The sequence below is a fragment of the Brachyistius frenatus genome, unplaced genomic scaffold, assembly GCF_029030835.1.
Source record: "Brachyistius frenatus isolate BFR_SWC_R1_liver_20210118 unplaced genomic scaffold, ASM2903083v1 Contig_4, whole genome shotgun sequence".
Classification (NCBI taxonomy): Eukaryota; Metazoa; Chordata; class Actinopteri; family Embiotocidae; genus Brachyistius; species Brachyistius frenatus.
In genome coordinates this window covers 424,329-446,035 of record NW_027210603.1, presented here as the reverse complement: position 1 = coordinate 446,035, position 21,707 = coordinate 424,329, and the positions used below count along the sequence as shown (strand labels likewise).

General features: G+C 44.1%; 3 protein-coding genes across 4 annotated transcripts; all 3 read right to left on the bottom strand.

Annotated features, from left to right (window-relative positions):
* Nucleotides 1-531: 531 nt before the first annotated feature.
* On the bottom strand, nucleotides 532-5,999 carry LOC138626169 (actin nucleation-promoting factor WASL). Its single transcript, XM_069707648.1, has 9 exons — nucleotides 4,528-5,999; nucleotides 3,326-3,472; nucleotides 3,011-3,097; nucleotides 2,308-2,383; nucleotides 2,104-2,173; nucleotides 1,939-2,020; nucleotides 1,692-1,839; nucleotides 1,362-1,582; nucleotides 532-1,284 (listed from the first exon to the last, which is right to left on the bottom strand). Exons 1-9 carry the CDS (start codon nucleotides 4,624-4,626, stop codon nucleotides 1,198-1,200), a joined length of 1,017 nt encoding a protein of 338 aa, XP_069563749.1. The 5' UTR covers nucleotides 4,627-5,999; the 3' UTR covers nucleotides 532-1,197.
* Nucleotides 6,000-6,086: 87 nt separating this feature from the next.
* Nucleotides 6,087-11,583, bottom strand: LOC138626157 (MAP kinase-activated protein kinase 2-like). Of its 2 annotated transcripts, none has more exons than XM_069707636.1 (10): nucleotides 10,971-11,583; nucleotides 9,928-10,067; nucleotides 8,720-8,784; nucleotides 8,550-8,629; nucleotides 8,334-8,460; nucleotides 7,754-7,829; nucleotides 7,514-7,638; nucleotides 6,746-6,831; nucleotides 6,592-6,669; nucleotides 6,087-6,485 (listed from the first exon to the last, which is right to left on the bottom strand). In XM_069707636.1, the coding sequence occupies exons 1-10, from the start codon at nucleotides 11,226-11,228 to the stop codon at nucleotides 6,243-6,245; spliced, it is 1,278 nt and encodes a 425-aa protein (XP_069563737.1). In that variant the 5' UTR covers nucleotides 11,229-11,583; the 3' UTR covers nucleotides 6,087-6,242. The 2 variants fall into 2 exon arrangements, with proteins under 2 accessions (XP_069563737.1, XP_069563727.1); XM_069707626.1 differs by having other exon boundaries at nucleotides 6,592-6,672; nucleotides 10,971-11,581.
* Nucleotides 11,584-14,063: 2,480 nt separating this feature from the next.
* Nucleotides 14,064-20,998, bottom strand: uroc1 (urocanate hydratase 1). Its single transcript, XM_069707659.1, has 19 exons — nucleotides 20,857-20,998; nucleotides 20,295-20,425; nucleotides 19,189-19,282; nucleotides 19,047-19,106; nucleotides 18,839-18,967; nucleotides 18,695-18,756; nucleotides 18,538-18,604; nucleotides 18,303-18,446; nucleotides 18,098-18,186; nucleotides 17,245-17,307; nucleotides 16,976-17,155; nucleotides 16,788-16,885; nucleotides 16,554-16,658; nucleotides 15,914-16,047; nucleotides 15,714-15,812; nucleotides 15,540-15,625; nucleotides 14,717-14,821; nucleotides 14,511-14,610; nucleotides 14,064-14,362 (listed from the first exon to the last, which is right to left on the bottom strand). Exons 1-19 carry the CDS (start codon nucleotides 20,980-20,982, stop codon nucleotides 14,210-14,212), a joined length of 2,025 nt encoding a protein of 674 aa, XP_069563760.1. The 5' UTR covers nucleotides 20,983-20,998; the 3' UTR covers nucleotides 14,064-14,209.
* Nucleotides 20,999-21,707: the final 709 nt, after the last annotated feature.

The window sequence follows — 21,707 nt, the reverse complement described above, 5'->3', positions numbered from 1 at the left end:
AATCTAGAAAAAATATTTTAAAGTACTCTTTCTGTATCAAACTTCTGCTTCCCTTAATTAATGTAATCAACGTTAAAAAAAAAAACTCGGTGCAGGTTTATATTACAGATATGATGTTCAGGTCAATTTGACCCGACAGTGAAAGTGGAGGCTGTAAGGAGTCAAAGAGTCAAGTTCAGACTGTTTCTTTCTTAGAAAATGTCACACACACACACACACACACACACACACACACACACACACACACACACACACACACACACACACACACACACACACACACACACACACACACACACACACACACACACACTCTAACTACCACCTGTGTGAGAAATACAGATACTATTTTGACAGGAACCTTTTTTTTTTCCAGCGGGAAACCTCCACCCACACTTAGCAGGAGAGGACCGAAACATACAAGATGGTGTCTTAGGAGTCCTACCAACTATACACTCTGCAGATCCAACTCAGCAGCTTACTGTAGGACAACATGAGCAACAGAAACTAAAGGATGACCGCCCTGGAGGCTCTGGAGAACATCCTTGATCACGACAGTGAAATAGAGGAGGATGTGTCTGAAGATGAAGACCATGTTGAGGTCAATTCAGATTATAACGGGACTGATTATGAACCATCAGATGAGGAAAGTGATATACATACATATATTTCATGCAGCACGTATACTTGTAATGGATTTAGTTTTTTCCTTGCTGTGTTGCTTGAGTCAAAGATCTTCATACTTCCTGCACCACCTGAAAGCTTTCTGTTTGACCTTGTGTCATTAAGTGTTTACATGATGAATATTCCCAAACACTGAACTCCCAATGCAGCTTTTGAACTTTTATTTTAGTTTCCTGGTTCCACAGCTGGAAGAACATAAACAACTGGAACAATGTCGAGCGGAGAAGTTTCAGCTCTTAACAGGGAGTTTCTTGTGGTTTGACCAACAGTGCAGTAATTATGAATCTTATTCCAAACATACAGTGTTTTGTAACTTACTTAAATGTAGTATTTGTTGACCTTGGTGACAACACTATTGTACTGTACAGATAAATGAGGTCATTGAATTGTACTCGTAGTTCAAATCTGGTATATCTCCATGAACACAAAAATAATGTACTGATGTTTTCTAAAGGTGTTTTCCAGCTCTGGGCTTCTTTGTGAGTATCTGTGACTTCCATGTTGACTTGTGCTTCACTGGAACATCTGCTTCTGTCTGAATACTTCTTTCAGTGCCGTCAGGATGAGGTCACCACTCTCTGCTGCTGTCGATGAGCCCACCTAACAACACAGAAAACCTTTATTAAGTCCAAACCATGCAGACAGGAGGGACGTTCGCAGAGAGCCGGTCCTCTTACATGTTTGAAACTTGCACTCTTTTTGATCCTCTCTGTAACAGGTGGAGGAAAAGGACTCCGAGGTCCAACCTGAGCCCGGTCTGATGAGTCCGAGCCCGGCGGTGTCTGCTGGGAGGCGCTGCTGCTTTCTCTGATGGAGGGAACCGCCGGCAAAGGACCTTTCTTCAGAGCGAGGGAGAGAGATGATCTTGCAGCTCTGGGTAACGTCTGGGAGGCCAGGCCTGTCAAACATGGCAGAACGCAGCCTGAAGTGTTTGAAGCATAAAATAAAGATTGAGAAAACAAAATAAAAGCAGCCTGCACTTCACGACCCCCTCCGAGCTGAAGTACCTCTGCTCCTCAGCTCTCCCCGAACAGCCTTCAGGCCTCCAAACTGCTCGATGATGCAGTCGACGGCCTGGGCGACGTCTTTGTGTCTTAGGTCATCCTCGGTGAGTCTCGCCTGCTTCAGCAGCCTCCTCATCGCCGGGTCCAGATCCTTCAGATCAGCAGATACAACGTGTGAAGTTCAGCCTGTCGGACTTTATATTCTGGCTCATTACCGTTTCACTGTATGTATATTTATATTAGGACTCACTGGACATGTGGTTGGAGATGTGGTGGACGGTTCATCCACGACGAAATGTTTCTCCTCATCCAAACTGGTAATTAGTTTAATTCTTTAGAGAACATAAACGAACCATCTTTAATACGTTGCGCTTTCTTCCACTTTTCAGCTACGTAGCGGAAATATTTGTCTTACCCTGAATCAGGTGGGTCAGTTATTGAGTTTCTAGCTGTTTTCATCATTTGAATCCTGCTGGCCGTCTTCTCTGCAAACAGAGGAGGTAAATGATGACCGATTGGAGACGTGACAGCAGTGAAAGGTGACGGCAGCCTCTGATGAGGCCAAACAGGTTTAATGTGTGATGACAGACATAAGTCGTCTGTTTGTTGTTTTTCTAACCGTGTGCAGCCTCCACTGCCAGATGAAATTCCTCTGCTTCCATTTTATTTGCAAAGTTGAGGCCGACATGGTGTCCCTGTGGAAACACAGCAAATCTGAATCCAGCCTGAACCAACTCAAAAGTAAAACCCTGTTTCTGAAGAAGTTGGGATGCTGTGTGAAATGTAAATTAATAAAAACCAGATGCAATGATTTGCAAATCCCATTAACCCGTATTTAACTGAAAATGGACCGGAGATGACATATCAAATGTTAAAACTGAGAAATCTGTATTGTTTCATGAAGAATACAGGTGAATCTCAGGTTCAGGTTTCTTTATTTGTGCCTGTAGGTCGATTTGTTTTGCAGGTGAAGAAGACTTCTATCGTGACAAACATTTAAAAACACTGACAACACTGAAGCGCAACAAAACATGACAGAAAGTACTCAAAACTTCACTAATCAAGACGAATCAATAACAGTAAAAAAACAAAACAATACATAACTGCTGGAATAAAGGCCTAAACAATTTGAATTGAACTGAATTTGATGGCAGCAACATGTCTGGAGACGGGGACAACCAAAGGCTGGACAACTGGAAAAGCATGAGGCTAAAAAAAACAAGCTTATGTACTTTGACACAGCGTCCCAACTTATCTTAAACAGGGTTGTAACTCTGCACAGAGCCTGAAGCACGCTCAGATACTCAAACAGGGTCACTCACGTCTGCAGGGAACGTGTGGAAGAACGCGCGAGCTGCCGTGTACTTGAACGGGACGTACAACTCCTGCTCCCACAGTAACTGTGAACGCTGCGTTCAAGGGAAGGACAGAAAGAAAAGGAGTGAAGAGCTATCAGGGACACGCGGACACTCCCGTCCAGATAACATGTCTCATTGTTACCAAAGGAAACAGCAACACTGCTGTTGCAGCTGTTTCATGCATGCAACTGAGACACTGCAGGACAAAATGACCTGTCCCTTCACTGAGGGAAGTGCTGTGTAGGTTTGTGATCGGAGTGACTCTGTAGTTCCTTTTACCTCGACGCAGTAGAGACGCAGGAAGTAGGACTGCAGTGACTCGTCCTCAGTGAGACACAGGACGCCGCAGTGCAAACAGCTCCAGCGTGGACGCTCACCCTCGGCAGCTTCGGCCTGTAGGATCTGTGCTACTGTAGTTTTAATCAGCTAAAACACAACAAATACAGATTACAGCTCCTCCAATAAACATCACCTGGAATGTAAACGTTCATTCCTACTGCATTAAAGCCTACAAAGCTGTCATGCTCCTTTTCTTTACTTTTGTCCTAATGTTGACATAAGGACAAAAATGTGAAGGAGGTCCTGATAAGAGTTTTCTTAAGCATCTTTTTCTGACATCAGATTTTTCTTCTAAAAGCTGCTCGCATGTTGCGTAACTGAGAATAACCCTCGAGACGTCCCGGCTTCGTCTAGAGAACTACAACAGCAGAGAGGCGGATCCTCAGAGAGACCGGCGACCTCGTTGGGGAGTGATCCACTTTAACTGTCAAATCTTCAGCTGCAGGAGATCAAAACGTTTTATTACATCACCCAAGAATCTGGGTTGATGTGTTCACTTTTCACTCAGAGTCTCATCAGTTGTTCACAAAACAGATGGACTCACTTTTCCAGCGCTGTACCTCTAAGTTTCTCAACAAACAGGGACGTTTTTTCATCATTTAGGGAATAAAGACATCGCTGAAAAATAAAAGTAAATCTTATAAAATCACACTCCTATGGCTGAGTAAATAAAAATAAACAGAATTATCATGGATTTGGTCTTATATAATATTATTACAATGTTTTCATTGTGTTTGACCTTTATTTTATGTTTACTGCATTAACCCATTTGTTCACTTTTTATATTTCCATTTTTTACCTGCGTTCTCTAATTAAGCTCTTTAAATAAGTGACACATCTAAAACTATTTGCTGTTTTAGATTTTGCTCGTACCCTGCAGGAAGAACAAACATCTGTAACTGTAAAAGTAAAACAGAAAGCTCATTGATCCAGCAGGCCTCGTCTGACAGCTGCTACTGATAACATTAAAACAAACTAAATGAAAATAGCAGATTCAGATTACAACAAGTTACTACATTAATATCATCTTTGTGTTTAACTGAACAGATGAAGGCGATGTGTTTTACCTCCACATTTATCGTCACTGTTATCTACTCCAGTTCCATTCATTCCTCATATGTTGTAATGTAAAGGGAGCTGACCTTACAGCGAGGCTCGAGCAGACCGGTGAGGAGGCCTTTCTCTCGGATGGTGAGCAGGTCACTCATCACATGACATCCAGCAGTCGAACCGTACGCCATCGCAGCACCTGTGTGTGTTTTCTCCTGCTCACTACGACCGCTTCAACCTTTCATCCTTTATAAATGCATCCACTGAACACATCCACACTTCCTGACCGTAACCAGTTTAAATGGCAGTATTTCCATCACAGAGTGTAATCATGCAAATCTGTGGACACAACGAGCTCACTGTGGCTTTTAGAAACCAGATGAACAGCGGTGTACATTGTACGGTCGTTAGCACAGGTTATTTGTTAATCATATGTACAGCGTGATGCACTGTGAATAAATTATAGCTCTTTCCCAGCATGCAACTCAGTTGATGACATTGCACGGGACAACTATTACTATTCAAAAATTGTACCCTGTAACAACTCCAGCAGCTTTGAGACGACATGCACCAAATTCCAGCATATGGTGTGACCCCGTTGGGAAAAGTGTCCTGTGACTTTTCTTAGAAATTCATCGTAGCGTCTTCGTACAAATCCCCAAAAAGTAGCAACCCTTCAAAATTACTAAGAAATTTATTATTTTTGGCTTTTGCAATATTTCAAACTGTCTTATAAGAAATGATGTTACACTTGGGAGAACTAATAACTCTGGGATTCCCCTAAGTCTGTGAAAATATGACCTCAATACCGCCACCATGTGGTGAGCTATTCACTGTTTCCGTTTATCATAACTTCCACACAGACTTTGTTTTTCCTGGGGATTCTTTGGATCGATAGGAAACAGGGTTCAAGCACACCCAAAATGTCTTTAGAAATTTTAACCTGTTCCAGTGTTTACATTACATTAACATTAGGTTTCAACTTTGCAACATTTCAGAGGTAAATTTTGACTTTAATACCAAAACTTTAACACCAGTTGTAACTTAATGTAGTGAAGTTAAAAAAAAACTCTACTACATTAAGTTACAATTGGTATTAAAGTTTTACACAGAAATTCTGCGATTAGTCTTTAGAATAATAAAAAATGGTTAGACAGTATATTGAATCGTCGAACAGTATATCTCTCTTTTGACTTGTAGACATTAACATTAGATGTTATTTGGTTTAAAGCCATATCGATAGTTATCGTAATTGTTTCCCATCTGCAAAGAATCGGTTTCACAAGTGCATGTGAGTTTTTGCACATTTAAAATTCACGTGTTTTCTTCTGTAAGAGATATTTATAGCAGCAGGCAGCATTAATGGCTTGATAGAGTCTTACAGAGGAAGAAGTTTAGAGTGAGTGGAAATGCCTGGTAGGAGTTGATAGATTACACGTTGACCTCTCATGATTTAAAAACCTTTTTTCATTGTGCATGTCACAATAACCGCATAATTAACTATAATAAAAGTCTTATTAGTTATACATTATCTTGCAAAATAAATAAATTTTATGACTTCCTTATATTGTCTTTCTTTCCTCACACTGCCTCGAATCTCTGCATCAAACCCCATAAACTCTCTCAATGTCAAATGTTCCACACAACGCAGTTTTAAAACATAAAAAAGAAACTTTTATTCAAATTTGTTAAAGTGGTAAACAGGTCAAAATAAAGGACATCCTTTAGACTATTGAGTGCAGTTACACAAAGAACAAATCAGTACAATAAGTGATATGTAGATGGGAAAATATTGCTTACTCTGACGTTACTTCTGTCCGATCATCATTTTCTCATGTTCCTCAGAAAACGTAACGTCTCTGTGAGTATTACCCACCCCTCTTCCTCCTCCTGTGTCTCCGCCGTCAGCGTCCTCTGCTCTGTCTGATCCTCCCGGCACCGGCCTCTTGCGTCTCTTATTCAGCAGGGGGTTGTTGGACGTGTCCAGGTCTTTGATCTTCACTTGGTCGTAGTCCACGCGCATGGTGGCCAGAGCGCTGGTCATTTCCTCCTGTCGGAGGAACACAAACGTTCAGTGCTGTGAATCTGATTTTGGTGCTTCGCTGCCATCTTGTGGCCACATTCAGGAAACAGACATTCATAACAGCGTGTCTTACCTTCACGTCGTCCCACAGCTCCTTGTCCTCGGTCAAAACACGTGACGTGTGCAGAGGCGTTGGAGGGACGACCATCGACTGCTGTGGTGTGAAAACATCCATGAATACAGAGCTTACAGGTGTGCAGGTACAGAGCTTACAGAGGTTCACCTACACTGATCCAAGGATGGTTCATGAACTGTCCGATGGTCATCCTCTCACTCGGGTCCGTCTTCAGTAACTGAACGATCAGCTGTTTGGCTGCAGGGGACGTAGAAAAACACTAAATTAAACAACCCAGCAGGACTTCGGCGAAGTGCATCTAAAATACAACTTTTGTTTAAAAAAAGTTGGGCTGCTATGTAAAATGTAAATAAAAACATGTTTAGAAGCTGAAATTCTATATCAGGCAAGAATGGGACCACATTTCACTTTCAAAACTCCCGCAACTGGGCTCCTGAGGTCCCCAACGTTTACGTTTACATGTTGTTAAAAGAAGAAATGATGCAGCACACTGGGAAACATGCCGCTGTCCAACGGGTTTTTTTTTCAAACGTGTTGCTGGCATTAAATTCAAAATAAGCATACATTTTTAATAACACAATAACATTTCTCAATTTCAACATTTTATATTTTGTCTTCGGTCTATTTTCTATTAAATGTCGGTTGCAAATCATCACATTCTGTATTTATTGCTGTTTTTATCAGCGTCCAAACTTTGTTAGAAACAGGGTTGTAATACAGTTTTCATGATCCAGTCAGGTTAGTTGGTCATAATAAATTGATCGTAGGTGTAGATATGAGATTTCTGTCTTTCCGTGTTGCCCCTCTGCAGGGTCCCGCCTTCACCCAAAGTCAGCTGGGATTGGCTCCGGTGTTCAGGATTAAATGGGTATATAAATAGATTAATCTAAAGTTGTGTGTTGTGTGTCCACAGTCTGACCTTCCTCGGACACGTCAGCCCATTCGGGGTTGGGAAACTCGTATTGGCCCAGCCGGATCCTCTGCTTCATGCCGGGCGAGATGGCCTGACCGGTGTTGGAGTAAAATGGAGGAAACCCACACAGCCTGGACAACAGAGGAGACAAGACGGCTACAGGTTGGCGTCTTATTCAACCAATGCAGCGGATTAATAGTTATTATAATCATCTCATTAAGTTGACTCAAAATGCAGGATACCTACAGAATGTACATGATTACGCCCAGAGACCACATGTCACACGAGTTGTCATACTTCTCCGGCCCGAGCACTTCTGGTGCTGAATGGACAAAAAGATACAGAAAAAAACACTGGAATTACCGCCCAGTGGTTGTATATGGTATTGAACTGGCAGTGACCTTTGACCCCCAAAATCTTATCAGTTTATCCTTGAGTCCGAGTGAATGTTTGTGCCAAATTTGAAGAAATTCTCTCATGGCGTTCCCGAGATAGGATGGAAAGAGCAGATAAGGACGGACGGGAGGTCATATCGGCCGTGACCTTTGACCTTCGATTACCAAAATCTGTACTCTATTGCGTCCAAGAGAATGTTTGTGCCAAATAAAAAAAAAAGGTCCCTCAAGATGTTACTGAGGTATTACCTCACCGTCACCGTCACCTTTAGCTTTAACCTCCAAAATCTAAACACTTCATCGCCAAGGCAACGGGAACGTTTGAACTTTCTTCCAGGTGTTCACGAGTCCGACAACCCTAAAAGCCCGTTAAGGATCCGGTTCTGAACGCAGTGCACCTCCAGCTCCTGCTGCCACACTTCAACACTCACCGACATAATAGGGAGTGTAACAGGGAGTTTGGAGGGAGTTGTGCAGCGTCGTCTCCTTGGCGAAGCCGAAGTCGGTGAGTTTGAGAGTAGCGTTGCTCTGCTTGGTCGTGTACAGAAGGTTCTCAGGCTGCAGCGAGAAGGAACAAACAAATATCAACACAGAGAGTCTTCCTGATAATCTCGGTGAGGAGAGTTGTATTGTGACGGCGGCGGTACCTTCACGTCTCTGTGAGCGATGTCCATGAGGTGGAGGAACTCGATGGCCGAGCCGATGTCACGCATGATCTCCGACACCTCTGATGGACACACGTGACGCAGAAATGATAGCACAGATCACAGAACAGAGACCAGAACATTCACAGTGCAGGACGAGAGCCGTCACCCACCTCTCTCGGTGAAGGCCTGGTCCCCTCGGGCCTGGATGCGACTGAACAGCTCCCCTCCCTCCATGCTGAGGACGACACGGACAAAGACGTGAGAACTGGGGCAGCGAAGCTTCTCTTGGCAGGTTCTCCACTGAAATCACCGTTTCATAACAAAGCGGCTCATTGTTCCCGTTCACTGTTCGGATGAGTCCGGTCTGCCGAGCCGAGGCCGACGACCCACCCCGAAACACAACGGACATCATTTACATCATCTCTGACGGACGTTTTGAAGACATCATAAAGCTGCTGCAGTCCCGGTTTCATCACCTTCGAAATATCTCCAAAATACGGCATATTTAAAACGATGCCGAGATTATTCTACAGTCTCGATTACTGTTCGAGCTCAGCAGTCATCTTTAAAATCTCTCCGGTTTTATTTCTTTGATACCGTTTTGACTTGTTTTAAGGTTTTTCTATAGGATCACCGTGCAGTTGGATTTTAGACCTGTTTGAATTTACAGGTGGGTTTTTTTTAATGGCTTATTTTATTGTGAAGTTCAGAAAACTGCTCTACAAATGAAAATTATTGTTATCATTGAATCAAATACAAATAGATAAGATGTAAATAAGCTGACGGTGTTATCAGGTCATTGATTGGCCCAAACTTGGTGACCTCTCTGTCTTTATTTGAATGGACAGCTGTCTGATTATTATCGTGTTATCCCTCTGAAATGTTTCACCACTGTTTTCACTTTAACATTCAGTTTAATTCAATTAAACAAAATAAATTCAGCCCAAACTGGAAAAAAATGGAAAGTAATGTGCCGAAACAGTGAAAAAAGGCCCCGAAAGGATGCATTTGTTATTGCAACCAAAATAATATAAGATTAAATGCATTTGTTATTGCAACCAAAATAATATAAGATTAAAAAAACATATGTACATCACCAATGTTTTTTAACATGTTCTGCTGGACTTACATATTTTTTAATTCTGGGTTTGTTTTGATGAGAATCTTTCACAGGTTTCAGATGATTAATATCAGCGGTTACGTTATTTTCTCCATATAGTTTGTTTCTCTGGTGTTCAGCTTCAACACTTTTCTCAGACTCACAAATGAACACAAAGCTGAACTACATTACAGATAAAAACAGGTGGTGAAATCTATTTTTAGTGGTTATTTCCCCCCCTCGAAGGTCCCAGAATAAACCGCCGATAGTGAAGCTCACCACTCCATCACGATGAGCAGACACTTCTTCCCCTGGTGCATGTTCTCATACAGGCTGAGTATCCGTACGATGTGGGGACCTCCGGACACTCGCCAGTGCAGCTCCACCTCCCGCCGGGCTTTAGGAGTGTCGTACAGGATCTGTCCAACACAGCAAAATCAAATGCTTCTGTTTTACATTCATTTATTTACATGAATTTCACTTGCAGATGAAAAGTCACTCTGTTTTCAGAGCACCATTAAAGCCAATTAATCTGAACAGCGTCTTTAAAACCACAGCGCTGCAGCAGTGGTTTCAGAGAGAGCAGCCGACGGCATCCTGATGTCATCTCAGTCCAGATCTTTGTGCACGTGACGATGCATTCTGCCTGCCGGAGGAGGAGGACGGCTCGGAAATGAAGAACTGAAACAAAGCGTTTAAACTCACAAAATACCGTCTGGATTGAGTTCCCTCAGATTGAGTCTGTGGCGCTGCTCGTCCCGGTTGTGTTTTCATGAAGCTTTGCTGGCACCCCGCTGCCAGCTGTTTGTTCACTTACCAGAGCTGCACACTTACTGTGGCCTGAAAACTCACTGCTGAGTCGATGAGAGCAGATTTGTACTTTTGTTAAATGTCAGATGCTTCTGTAAAGTGTCAACAAAGCACATCATTGTCCTCACAGCAGTCATCAAAACAGAGAGGAAGCTGTGGAGTCCAGACAGCTCATCACTGTCTGTCACACACATCCACTGTCTGGGCAGCCAGATTAGCTGTCAGATTACTGCTCCATCCCTCCAAGGCTGAACTCGTAGTTCATCTGTTTTACATACAATAATCAATCATGCAAATAAATTGCAGGATATTACACTTTACATGAAGCAGAGCAAAGATTCCGATTTCTGCACAGATCTCCGGTGCGAGGCATCAGGAAACGGTGCAGACCACAAAGACTGAGGGGGATGAATAATTGATGGCTGCTCTCTGTCCGTCCAGTGACAGCAGCCTCGTGCCTTCAACAGTAAATATCACAGGGAATAAATAACACGGTAAAGTAGCAGACCAACCTTCAGGGCGCATTTCTCTCCGGTTTCCTTGCGGTAACACTCGAGCACCTTGCCGTTGATGCCCAGGCCGAGGACCTGAGCTGTGATCTTGTACTCATCTGTCACTGCGTTCCTCCTGAACTCCAGTTTGGAATAAGGAGGCGGCGGCGGGATGTCGCAGCCCGAGCTGCTTCCCGGACTGCTGGAGTCGGTGCCGCGCGCCGTCCCGTGCTGCGCGCTGATTGGATTCACAGACTGCTCCTCCGGGTTCTGGTTCATTTTAATCTGAGAGCCGACGGCGGTGCAGAAGATCAGAAGAGATCCAGTTTCATCTCTCAGCTCATGCACGTGTGTCCGGGAGACTGTCGCGCTTCTCCGTCGAGCATGTCGACTCACTCTTTAACAACGTAGAAGAAAAACGAGGTATGGAATTTAGAAAAGCTCCTCGGTGCGCAGAGAAGGGCGGAGGTCTGAGAGCACACCGTTATGTTGGCATTAATAACTTCAAACGGTTCCAACTGAAGGCCGGTTGGAAGTGAGCAGATTTAAAAACGCAAGAAATGGAAGAAAATAGCTGTAGTTCCCCTGTCTGGGGCTGTAGTTCCCCTGTCTGGTCCTCATCAGGGTTCTGCTCCTCTTCCTGTGGGGCAAACCAACCTCTCCAACTCCCTGACGTCAGCGCGGAGAGGCTCAAGTTCATTCACCAGTCACATTTTTCTTAAAGGCACAACCACGCGTAAAGACGCACGGCGGGGTGACCAGTGGAGAGACAAGTACAAGAAGCTCGGGCCAGAAATGAATGTCTGAAATATGATGCTGCACCTTTCAGAGGTGGACACGTGACGTTAACCATCAAAAACACTGCAGCCGGTTTGTAACTCCGTTATTTCACTGGATTCTGCAGCTGTTGCACAGAAGCATCACCACATTCAATAATTGGAGATATTTGTATTGCTTTGACAGTGGGGTCTCTTTTGAACTCTGGGATTAGTTCATTTTTTTAATGTTTTAAACAGACTGCCTCTTTAAAACCTAAGAAATTGTAGATGTTTTTGTCAAATAAATCTTTTTAAATTTGTGCAATCTTTATGCAAAAACAGCAACTTAAATGCAGTTAAAACACTAATCAACTTTAATATCAAGACAAACTTTCAACTTGTTTCGAGACAATTTATTCCAGACAACAAAGGAAAAAAGCTGTTTGTGCAGCTACGCATGAGTTGAAACCCAGTTCAGTTGAAATATGCACAAGCACGGTTCTTGTTTCTAGAATTTCACCGTGAAATTGTCTTCTGAATAAAGGCTTTTTAAGTTTTGCCAGAAGAGAGTTTTGGAGTTTTTCTTGTTATTCCAAGTTGAACCTGCTAATCGTTAAATGAATGCCTTCAGGTTTATACAGTCATGAGTGATGAGACAAAATGGACAAATGAAGTTAAGGTTGTTTATTTTCATTTGGTTGGAGTTTAGGGTTTACGGATAGGGACTAGGGACTAGGGACTAGGGACTAGGGATTAGGGGTAATAGTTAGGGTTAATGGCATCTTCTTTGCTGGAGTGGAATCCCCTGTTTGCATGTAGTTCATCCTTCAGCCTCTGGATCTCCTCCTGGTACTCTGATATAACTGCAGACTGACGCCTCCTTTCTGTCTCCAGCTGCTGCTGAAGGCTCGGACTCTTTGTTCGGTCAGCTTCATGTCTCTGGTTGCCACTCTGATGTTTTATCTCATTTTGCTTCTTCACCAGCAGCGTCATCGTTCTCCTCTCATCAACCAGCTGCTTCTGGGTTTCTTCTAGTTCTTTGCCAAGTTTGATAGTCTGTTCGTGCTGGTCGAAACATTTGGCTCTCACTCGTCTCCACTGATGAACGAGTGATTAGAGGAGGCTGAGATTCATCGGACCAGCTGGGAGATTCTCATCTACCGAGCCACCTCTCCTCAGGATCTGCTCCAACCGTTCCTGATCAAAAAGACATGTTTGCTGCTTTCATGAAAACACTGATGATTTATCTTCATCACTGGGTGCAAGAATTCACAGAGTTCACATATTCTAAGAAATAAAAAATATTCTCCTCAGGCACAGAGAAGATGGTTTAATTCTGGGAACTGGACGAAGTGCTGCCGAGGTGACGGAGGATCAGAAATCAGCTGCACAAACTGAAAGAAAGATGAGAGGGAGGAAGGCGACACGCTCCAACATCCTCCAGAGGTTCAGTGGAACAAGAGACGCAGCGGCGCCAACTAGTGGTGGAGCTGTGAACTGTAAGCTGAGTGCAGAGGATGAGGAGGAGGAAGAAGCTCAAACCAAACTGATGCTTCTCGTTTCGACTCTGCTGCTCAACAAGGACCGAGGATTTACAAGAAAAGAAAAGAAAAGGGAACACTGCAATCTTTAAGTTAAAGAACACAAGCCGGCAGAATCACATTTATGACTTCATAACAAATTAGATTCATATTTGAAATGATCAAGACTGAACACGTCAAATATTTTGGTATAATTTTCCTTTAAATGGTGAAGATTTAAGTTTCCAAAGCAAACAACAAATATAATTCCAGATAAAAACTGCATGAATGTTTCTCTTTTTTGAGCTTTGATATGATTTTTGTATTTTGATCTTGCGTATTGAGAAGATGATTGTGATCCTGCAGGACAGATGTTTTTCTAAAATCGGTCTTTTTTTCTGTGTGCAGGTTCGTCCGTCTCCATCTTTGCTGCCAGAACGAGTTTTCTTTTACGTTTCCTGGACGAGTATTTCGAGAGCTGGAACCGGCACGCTCTATTTTTCACTTTGTATTTTCCGAGTTGGGTGAACGTGTATAAATGTTCGACGTCCTCTGAGCGTCGGTGGTTTGTTGGGATCTGGTCACTCTGGCGGCTTTAACTTCCTGTTTGAGGGTGATTCGGTCTTTAACTGCTTTTTACTTTGGAAGTGAAGAACTGCACCTTGTTTTCTTTTTTAACAACATATAATAAACAACGTTGACATTTTTAATCTATCTTAGCCTATCTGATATTTTAAACTCACTAGTCTTTATAGATAAATCATACAGAAATAACTCTTGCTTTTTAGTAAGCAGCATATAAATCATGAATATAAAATGATTAAAACAGCCTATAATATGGTAAATATTTCATTTTATTGCAGTCTGTGTCTTTACGGCAGATAACTTACTGAATGTAAGATTAATGCTTTTTATGTATTTCGTACTAGTTGAACTGTATTTGACTCCAGCTGCTGGTTTCCTTTGCTGAGTGGCTGTTAGCCTAGCGTGCTAGCTCGCCCTGCAGGGCGCGGTCCAGCACGAGCTCATCCTGCACGGGGAACGGCATGGTGACGCGCAGCTGCCGGTTCTCCTCCATGGAGCGCTGGATGGTCTCCAGGGCGTTGGAGTTTCCAGACCAGCAGCGACGAGCCACCTGCGTACACACACACACACACACACACACACACACACACACACACACACACACACACACACACACACACACACACACACACACACCAGTCAGTAGTCAGACCGGTGAAGACGTGCGGCTGATGTCCGTCCAGCTGCTCCTCTCTCACCCCGTTGGAGACGTCCCAGCTGAGCATCAGACCGGCTCTCTTCGCCGCCTCCTCTGAGCCGTCCAGCAGCAAACCGAAGCCTCCATTCACGACTTCACCCCTGCAGGACAGACGGAGTCATAAACACTCAGACTTAAGTGATGGATTATTTAAAAAAGAAAAGATTCAAACAGGTCACTACGAGCTCTTTAATCGGTCGACCCTACCAGCCAACGCCGCCGCCGTTGTGCAGGGCGACCCATGTGGCGCCTCTGAACGCATCGCCCACGAAGTTCTGCACCGCCATGTCTGCAAGGACGACACAGAGGGAGCTGTAAGTTTCCTTTTCAACACTCCTGAAGTCGTTCTAGTTTAAAAGAACGAGGAAATAAAAACAAGCCTTGAAACCTCTGACTGCATGGAGACTAATCTGGACCACAAGTTTAGTTCATCCGAAAAATACATTTAGAACTAAAAGTTAAAGATCAAATCTTAAACTTTAAGTTTAAAATTTTAGTTTTTCAATCTCTTTTCTTTTTTAAATTAACTGAACTTTTGGCCCCAATTTGTCTCCATAAGCCGCCGCCCCTTCACACAGTTCATCGATCAGCAGCAGCCAAACACACGTCAGGTTCTGGCGGTTCAGGTTGTGAATTACAAACTCGACTTTTCAGACATTTAACAGACGTGAAATACATCGTAAACTTCAAACAGACACACGAAGCTTCAGTGAGCAAAGATGTCTGGTTTTGTTGAATCCCCGTCACCTAAACTCCTCCTCTCATGTTTCTGCTCATTTGCATAAAAAGTGAGAACCGACCTCTTGTGATCCGATCAGGTGGAAACAGCCTCAATATGTCTGGAAGGTTTTCATTTAAAAATATTATAATAACATGTTAAAAATACTGGTTTTTAATCATCATGAAAGTGTTAAAATTTGTTTGAGATATAGTTTGTCACAGTCATAAATATGTCCATTATTTCTGTATTTTTGGGACCTGATTTGAAGCGTTTCTTTCTGTCAGTTTATGAATGTGTGTATATTAACACGTAGCATCGTACACATTGGAGGTCTCTCTGAAGGGGCTGTCGGTGCCGCTGACATCATGATGATCTCTGCTGATGACCACCGGAGCCTGAACAGGAGAAACACCAACAGACACTGAAAACATGCAGACGGCAGTAAATGTGAAAATAATCTCAGCGGACAGTTGATCTTCTTACCGAGACTCGTCCATCAGCGACGGCCCGGTTGACGGCCAAAGCAATGCCGACTCTTCCTCTCTGGTCCGAGTAGAGGATCCTGGCTTGTGATCCCACAACCTTCAAGACAGAACACAGCAGAGGAAATCCCGTCCAGATGTTTTAACCTGTGTGGTTTACACTGAGAGAACACGGTGGTGTCAGCGGCCCAGTAAACAGACCGTTTTGTGTTTTCCCTCCTCTCGGATCCAGCAGATGTTGTCGTCGTACTGCTGTTTGATACAATCGGACGCGTGGGCGCTGATTTCCTCCAGGACGGTCGCAGCAATGTCGTCGGTCACGGCGATGTCGTCGGTGTACGCGGCGAGATGTCGCTGCGCCGGGAGAAACAGAAATCACAACTCGGTTCCATGGCATAATACGGAAAAAACAGAAGAACATGTGATTCATTCTCATAATTCACAACCTGTCGTCCTCTTGGATATTTTTAAATCTCTAAACTTGGACGTCAGATGAAGGATTCCTGCTCTCAACTGTGACTGAACATCTTTGGCTTCTAGATAGATTTGCAATAACATTCAGGTTCAGGGACAAAATTCTGCTTGAATTGAATTAACGTTTGTAATTTTGGTTTCAGCAGGACATCCCTCAACCTTTTTTATTCAAATCCATCAAGTAACTTTCTTGAAATTGTGTAAATTCTGCAGGATGAATTATTGCTGTACATGTGTTGTAATTCAACTTCCACGAAGCTGTGCAGTTTAAAAACACAAACCTGAAACCCCTAAAATGATTTCAGATGATTTTGTAAAGCTACTATTTATGAGACAATATTCTAATTATATAAATAGTTTTGTAAATGGTCTCTGGATGAAGAAAAGAAGCCGTCTGACCCCATGATGTGCTGAACGTAAGAAGGGTAACGAAACTCTGTCGCTCCTCCACCAACTTTTTCAACTTCTGCACCTGCAAAGAAAAACAACACACACTGAATGATGTTGTGTGTGTGTGTGTGTGTGTGTGTGTGTGTGTGTGTGTGTGTGTGTGTGTGTGTGTGTGTGTGTGTGTGTGTGTGTGTGTGTGTGTGTTATTTACCAGCTCTCTGGGCCTCCAGCAGAAAGGCGTTCCCGTAGTCCCAGAAGAACAGTCCTGCATCGGACAGCTTGTTGATGGCCTTTATGTGTCTTCGGAGGCTGAGACAGGAAGTAAAACACGTCACTTCCTCCATGTTTTTAAGGATAAAATCCGGTGACACACTTTGAGAAACTCTGTTTTAAGTCAACCTCTCTTGGATGACAGCTCTGAACCGGTCGGGATCCGTCGCCATGAGCTGGCCGGCCTGCCGGAAGCTGAGCTGGACCGGGTAGTAGCCCCCGTTGTAGGGGTTGTGGAGGGAGGTCTGGTCCGAGCCCAGATCCACCAGCAGCTCTCCGGTGCGCTCGTACTCCAGCAGCAGCCGCTCCCTGAGCGCACACAAAGGACTCTGAGAGCGTGTCGCCGGCTGCGGCTGCAGACCTGGACGGCGTCTGGGCTGCAGAAGGATTTCACTCACCACAGGTCCACGATGTTGCCATGGTAACCCAGACTGAGGGCAGTCTTGGAGCTCCTGGCCTCTCTGTGGGACACAAACTATTAATTACCAAGTGTCACAGCAGACAGTTTCTCCTGCGGTCGTTTTCTGTGGGATAAAGGATGATTTTTCCAGGAGGCGGAGCCATGTTTAGATGCCCCGCCCCGATGGGATATTGATGTAGGAAGTACACACAGGTGCACCAACTCTAATCGATATTTTCATATTAAAAACAGATCACATGAGTCAGTTGTTGCGATGAGCCCATTTTACAAAGCTGATGCTGCAGTTTCTCCGCAGTTCTCATTCTGGCTGTTTAGTGTCTTTTAGCTTATTGTTTTGGTTTTGAACCCTGGAGAAGCAGAAGAACATGCAGTCTGTAGGATTTAGTGTCATCTAGTGGTGAGGTGGCAGATTACAACCAACTTAAAGTGGAAGAGAATCTCCGGTGGAGCTGGTGAAAGGCCGGAAAGAGCTTCTCTAGGTCCGGTGTTTGGTTTGTCCCTTCTGGGCTACTGTAGAAACAAGGCGGATCTGCTCCCTATGTAAACATGAAGAGTTCATTCAGAGGGAACGGAAACACAACGACTTAGTTTCAGGTGATTAAACACTAATGAAAACACAATAACGAGTATTATATTCCATTTCTGTCACTAGATCCACCTAAAATGTACAAACTGAACCTTTAAGTAAAGGATGTTCACATGTTCTTCTTCCCTCCTACGCAAAGCTTTCTGTTACCTAAGAAGGTCCAGACATGGACTGATATATCTCCCACTGAACCAGTCAGACCACTAAAGGTTTAAACATGCCACCGTCTCTTCCTGTCTGTCACCTGATGCGTTTGATGCACCGGTCCATGCTGCTGGTCACCTCCATCAGCCAGCCCTGCTCGTGTCTCTTCCTCAGAGGAGCCTCGTCCACCTGCACACAAATCAAACCCATCGAACTCCTCACCAACTTCCTCCGTTCCCGCTGAGTCAGCAGTGAGCGTTAACATGGAAATGACTGAAATGGGGGAAAAAAAAAAGCCAGCTGACCTCCGCGATCACGCCAACGCAGCCTGCGATGACGGCAGCTTTAGCCTGAGCGCCGCTCATGCCGCCGAGGCCGGAGGTCACGAAGACACGCCCCCTCAGGTCACCGGAGCCCAGGTACCTCCGGCCGGCGTTCAGCACGGTGAGCTGAACCCAGAACAGCAAGGAAATGGAAAAGGAAGGTTTTTTTTCGGAGTTATTCTTTATTGTTTTATATGATGGCGTCATTTCTACAAACCAGAGTGCCGTGAACGATCCCCTGAGGTCCGATGTAGCAGTAGCTTCCTGCTGTCATCTGACCGTACCTGGAAACGCACAAAAACAGATCAGATTTCACCTCCTGGTTTAGTTTTGTAGCCAAGAAGAAAACCAACACCAACAAATCAAAGACTTACATGGAAACACCGAGAGCGAACATCTTCTCGTACTGATCTCTGGAGGAATAGTTCGGAATAACCTGCGAGGAGCAGAAACAAAGAAACCCGTGGTGACTGTTTACGTCTTCGCAGCGCGTCACCAGACGTGAGCGGAGCGGTTACCATCCCGTTGGTGATGACGGCGCGAGGTGAGGACGGCAGGCTGGGGAACAGGCCCATGGGGTGACCGCTGTACATCACCAGAGTCTGTTCCTCCGTCATCTCGCTCAGGTAGTTCATCACCAGGCGGAACTGAAGCCGCACAAACACACGCGTGATTAACATTCACCTGTTGAGAGAGCGTCCATCCGTCCAAGAGGAGGGAACTCACCTGAGCCCAGTTACTGAACACCTGTCCGTTCCCTCCGTACGTGACGAGCTCTTGGGGAAACTGCAGGATAAAAAAAAACAAAAAAAACATCAGTTGCCATGGAGACGATGAATGAAGCGGGAAAGCTGTGTGAAGATCCGACCTGAGCGACGGCCGGGTCCAAGTTGTTCATGATCATGAGCATTAGAGAGGCGGCCTGGCGTGTTCGGCAGGGATACTGATCGATGGGGAACGCTCTGAGGAACGGAGGAAGGACATCGCAGCACGGCTCAACGAACACACAACGTCACAAGCTCATGTTCTGCAACACGTCTTTTAAAACACTGTTTGCTGCTCGGATGTCAGTTTGCACCGAAGTGCAAACCACAAAAACTCCTGATGTGCAGATGCAAAATGCAAAAACATAAACTTGCAGTTCTGAAGTGCAAAATACAAAAAAAAACACAACTTTACAGAAACTGTGCATTAAACTGTTTCTGTTATTCATGTGAAGAAACTCGAATAATTCAAAGTATCAACATCAACAGGAATCATTTTGGTTTCCTTTTTGTGATTTTTGCACAAATCTGGACTCAATTCGACGGCATTTGCATGTTTAATAATAATTGGTTTCTTTTTTTTCTCACCTCAATGAGCTGCATTCATTCAGTTTCATGTGAATAATATGTTGTTCTGAGCTGTTGTGTCTTTGAGATGTGGATGAACTTCTCTTATTTACTGGGATCCCTCTCCAGGATGTGCGTGTTTGTTCAGGTTTATTAAAATATAGCAATACAAATAATAGCTAAAAATGTTTGAACTGTTTTTGTAAATAAAAAAAGGTCAAATTCAGACTTTTTCCTGATTTTCACGACTAAACTGATTAAAAAGATGAATTTTTATGACGTCTATTAAACGAAAAACAGACCAAACTTTACAATTAGCTTCTGTCTTCATTTAGTCTCAACAGATCTTCAACAGCATCCTGACTGAGTGACTGCAGGTTGTTAAAGAGCGAAAAGATGATAAAATAACTCACAACTACAGGAAACGGAAAAATAAAGTGATAAAAATAAGACATTTTGATAAATGGCAACTAAAATTGAAACGTGCTACAAACAGATTTCCCTGATTTCCATGACTTGACCCACAAAATGATCAAATCCAGATTCAACATGTCTGGGTTCGACTTTTTAAAACTCTGATTATGACAGAGTCCTTTAAATCACTCAAATATTAGGAGCTGAACATCCCGTCGAGCTTCCTCACCTCATCCGGACCTCCGGACGGAAGCGGTACATGTAGATGTGGCCGTACTGACGCAGCTCTTGAGCAAACTCGGGCGCGAGCGTCGCGTGGTGGGAGGGGGGGAAATATCGAAGGGCGTTTCTCAGCGCCAACTAGAGGAGAGAGGCGTCAACAGCAGGTGAGAGGAGATGAATGAATGTCGAAATGATAATGTTCTGAAACAAACAGCCTTTGGTCCGAGTCAGTTTGGGTCATCACGCAAAGACCTTTGAGAAAAATCAATTTCTGGGGAAACACGAGCAAACAGGAGTGATGCAATCAGAGAAAACAGCATGGCATCATGTTGGTTTGCTTCCACATCTGACGTGAATAATACCGACATGAAGGAGAGCCGAGACCCCGTTCACATCCTCATTACTTATTTCAGCATAAAAAGTGCAGAAATAAAGTTACATTCCTGTGAGAAGTCTAAATGTCCACAGGTGGTCCTTAAAGTAAAATAACTGTGATATGATGCAGCTGGATCACAGGTTTCGTTTTTTTAAGGTAAAACGTTGATGAAAGCCTGCAGATTTGGACTCACGCGCTCCTCCTCTGCGGTGAGGTTGGGGGTCCGGACCGGAGCGTGCGGTACGTTGGGGTCTCTCCCCCGGTTCGGGGGCAGAGGGTCCAGCGGTAATCCGCTGCATATCTCCTTTAAACTGGACATCCTGTTGGGTGCAGAGAGCTGGAGACGGAGATCAGACTGAGCCTGAGCAGGACGGGACCGCCTTCCCGTCCCATTGGCTTCATGATCCACCAATGATCCACCAGGCTGCTAATTATTGATCCGTGAGGAGGGTTTCTGAAGTGCCTCGGTGCTCAAACACTGACCTCTGCCCCCCCCACCCCCCGGACATGTAACTCTGTTAAACAGAAGTGTGACAGACCTTTGCTCGACCCCACTGTTACATACAATCATGTTAATTCTCCTTCCTGCTCTACTGACACTTGGAGCTTTAACATCACCTCCATCTGCAGATATATGAACGTTGTGATGATAAATAATCTGGTGTTTGTTAAAACTCTCCAAAGAAGAAACCAGATAGAAACATGGTTATCAGTTCAGTTCTGAAGCCAGCATCTGTGATGGTACAGGGATGCATTAGTGCACATGGCATGGGTAGCTTGAACATCTGGAAGGAAGCATTAATACTGAATGATATATTCAGGTTTTGGAGCAACATGTGCTGCCATCCAGACAACGTCTCTTTCAGGGAAGGTCTTGTTTATTTCAGCAGAACAACGTCCAACCACATTCTGCACGTATTCCAACAGCATGGTTCTCTAGTAGAAGAGTGCTGATAAACTGGCCTCCTGCAGTCCAGACCTGTCAATCATTGGAAACATCTGGAGCATCAGGACATGAACAATACAACAAAGGAGACCCTGAAC

What these genes read in the sequence shown, in the direction of transcription:
- uroc1 (XM_069707659.1), bottom strand. Translation starts at nt 20,982, where the DNA reads ATGTCCAGTTTAAAGGAGATATGCAGCGGATTACCGCTGGACCCTCTG. An exon ending in CTTTTCTTCATCCAGAGACC is followed by an intron (nt 16,048 to 16,553) that starts ATTTACAAAACT and finishes TCGCCGCGTACA; the next exon opens with CCGACGACATCGCCGTGACC. An exon ending in TCGCTGATGGACGAGTCTCG is followed by an intron (nt 15,626 to 15,713) that starts GTAAGAAGATCA and finishes TCTCCTGTTCAG; the next exon opens with GCTCCGGTGGTCATCAGCAG.
- LOC138626169 (XM_069707648.1), bottom strand. Translation starts at nt 4,626, where the DNA reads ATGGCGTACGGTTCGACTGCTGGATGTCATGTGATGAGTGACCTGCTC. An exon ending in TGCTCGAGCCTCGCTGTAAG is followed by an intron (nt 3,473 to 4,527) that starts GTCAGCTCCCTT and finishes GTTGTGTTTTAG; the next exon opens with CTGATTAAAACTACAGTAGC. An exon ending in GGGAGAGCTGAGGAGCAGAG is followed by an intron (nt 1,583 to 1,691) that starts GTACTTCAGCTC and finishes CATGTTTGACAG; the next exon opens with GCCTGGCCTCCCAGACGTTA.
- LOC138626157 (XM_069707626.1), bottom strand. Translation starts at nt 11,228, where the DNA reads ATGAACCAGAACCCGGAGGAGCAGTCTGTGAATCCAATCAGCGCGCAG. An exon ending in TTACACTCCCTATTATGTCG is followed by an intron (nt 7,830 to 8,333) that starts GTGAGTGTTGAA and finishes TTGTCCATTCAG; the next exon opens with CACCAGAAGTGCTCGGGCCG. An exon ending in GGCTGACGTGTCCGAGGAAG is followed by an intron (nt 6,832 to 7,513) that starts GTCAGACTGTGG and finishes CGTCCCCTGCAG; the next exon opens with CCAAACAGCTGATCGTTCAG.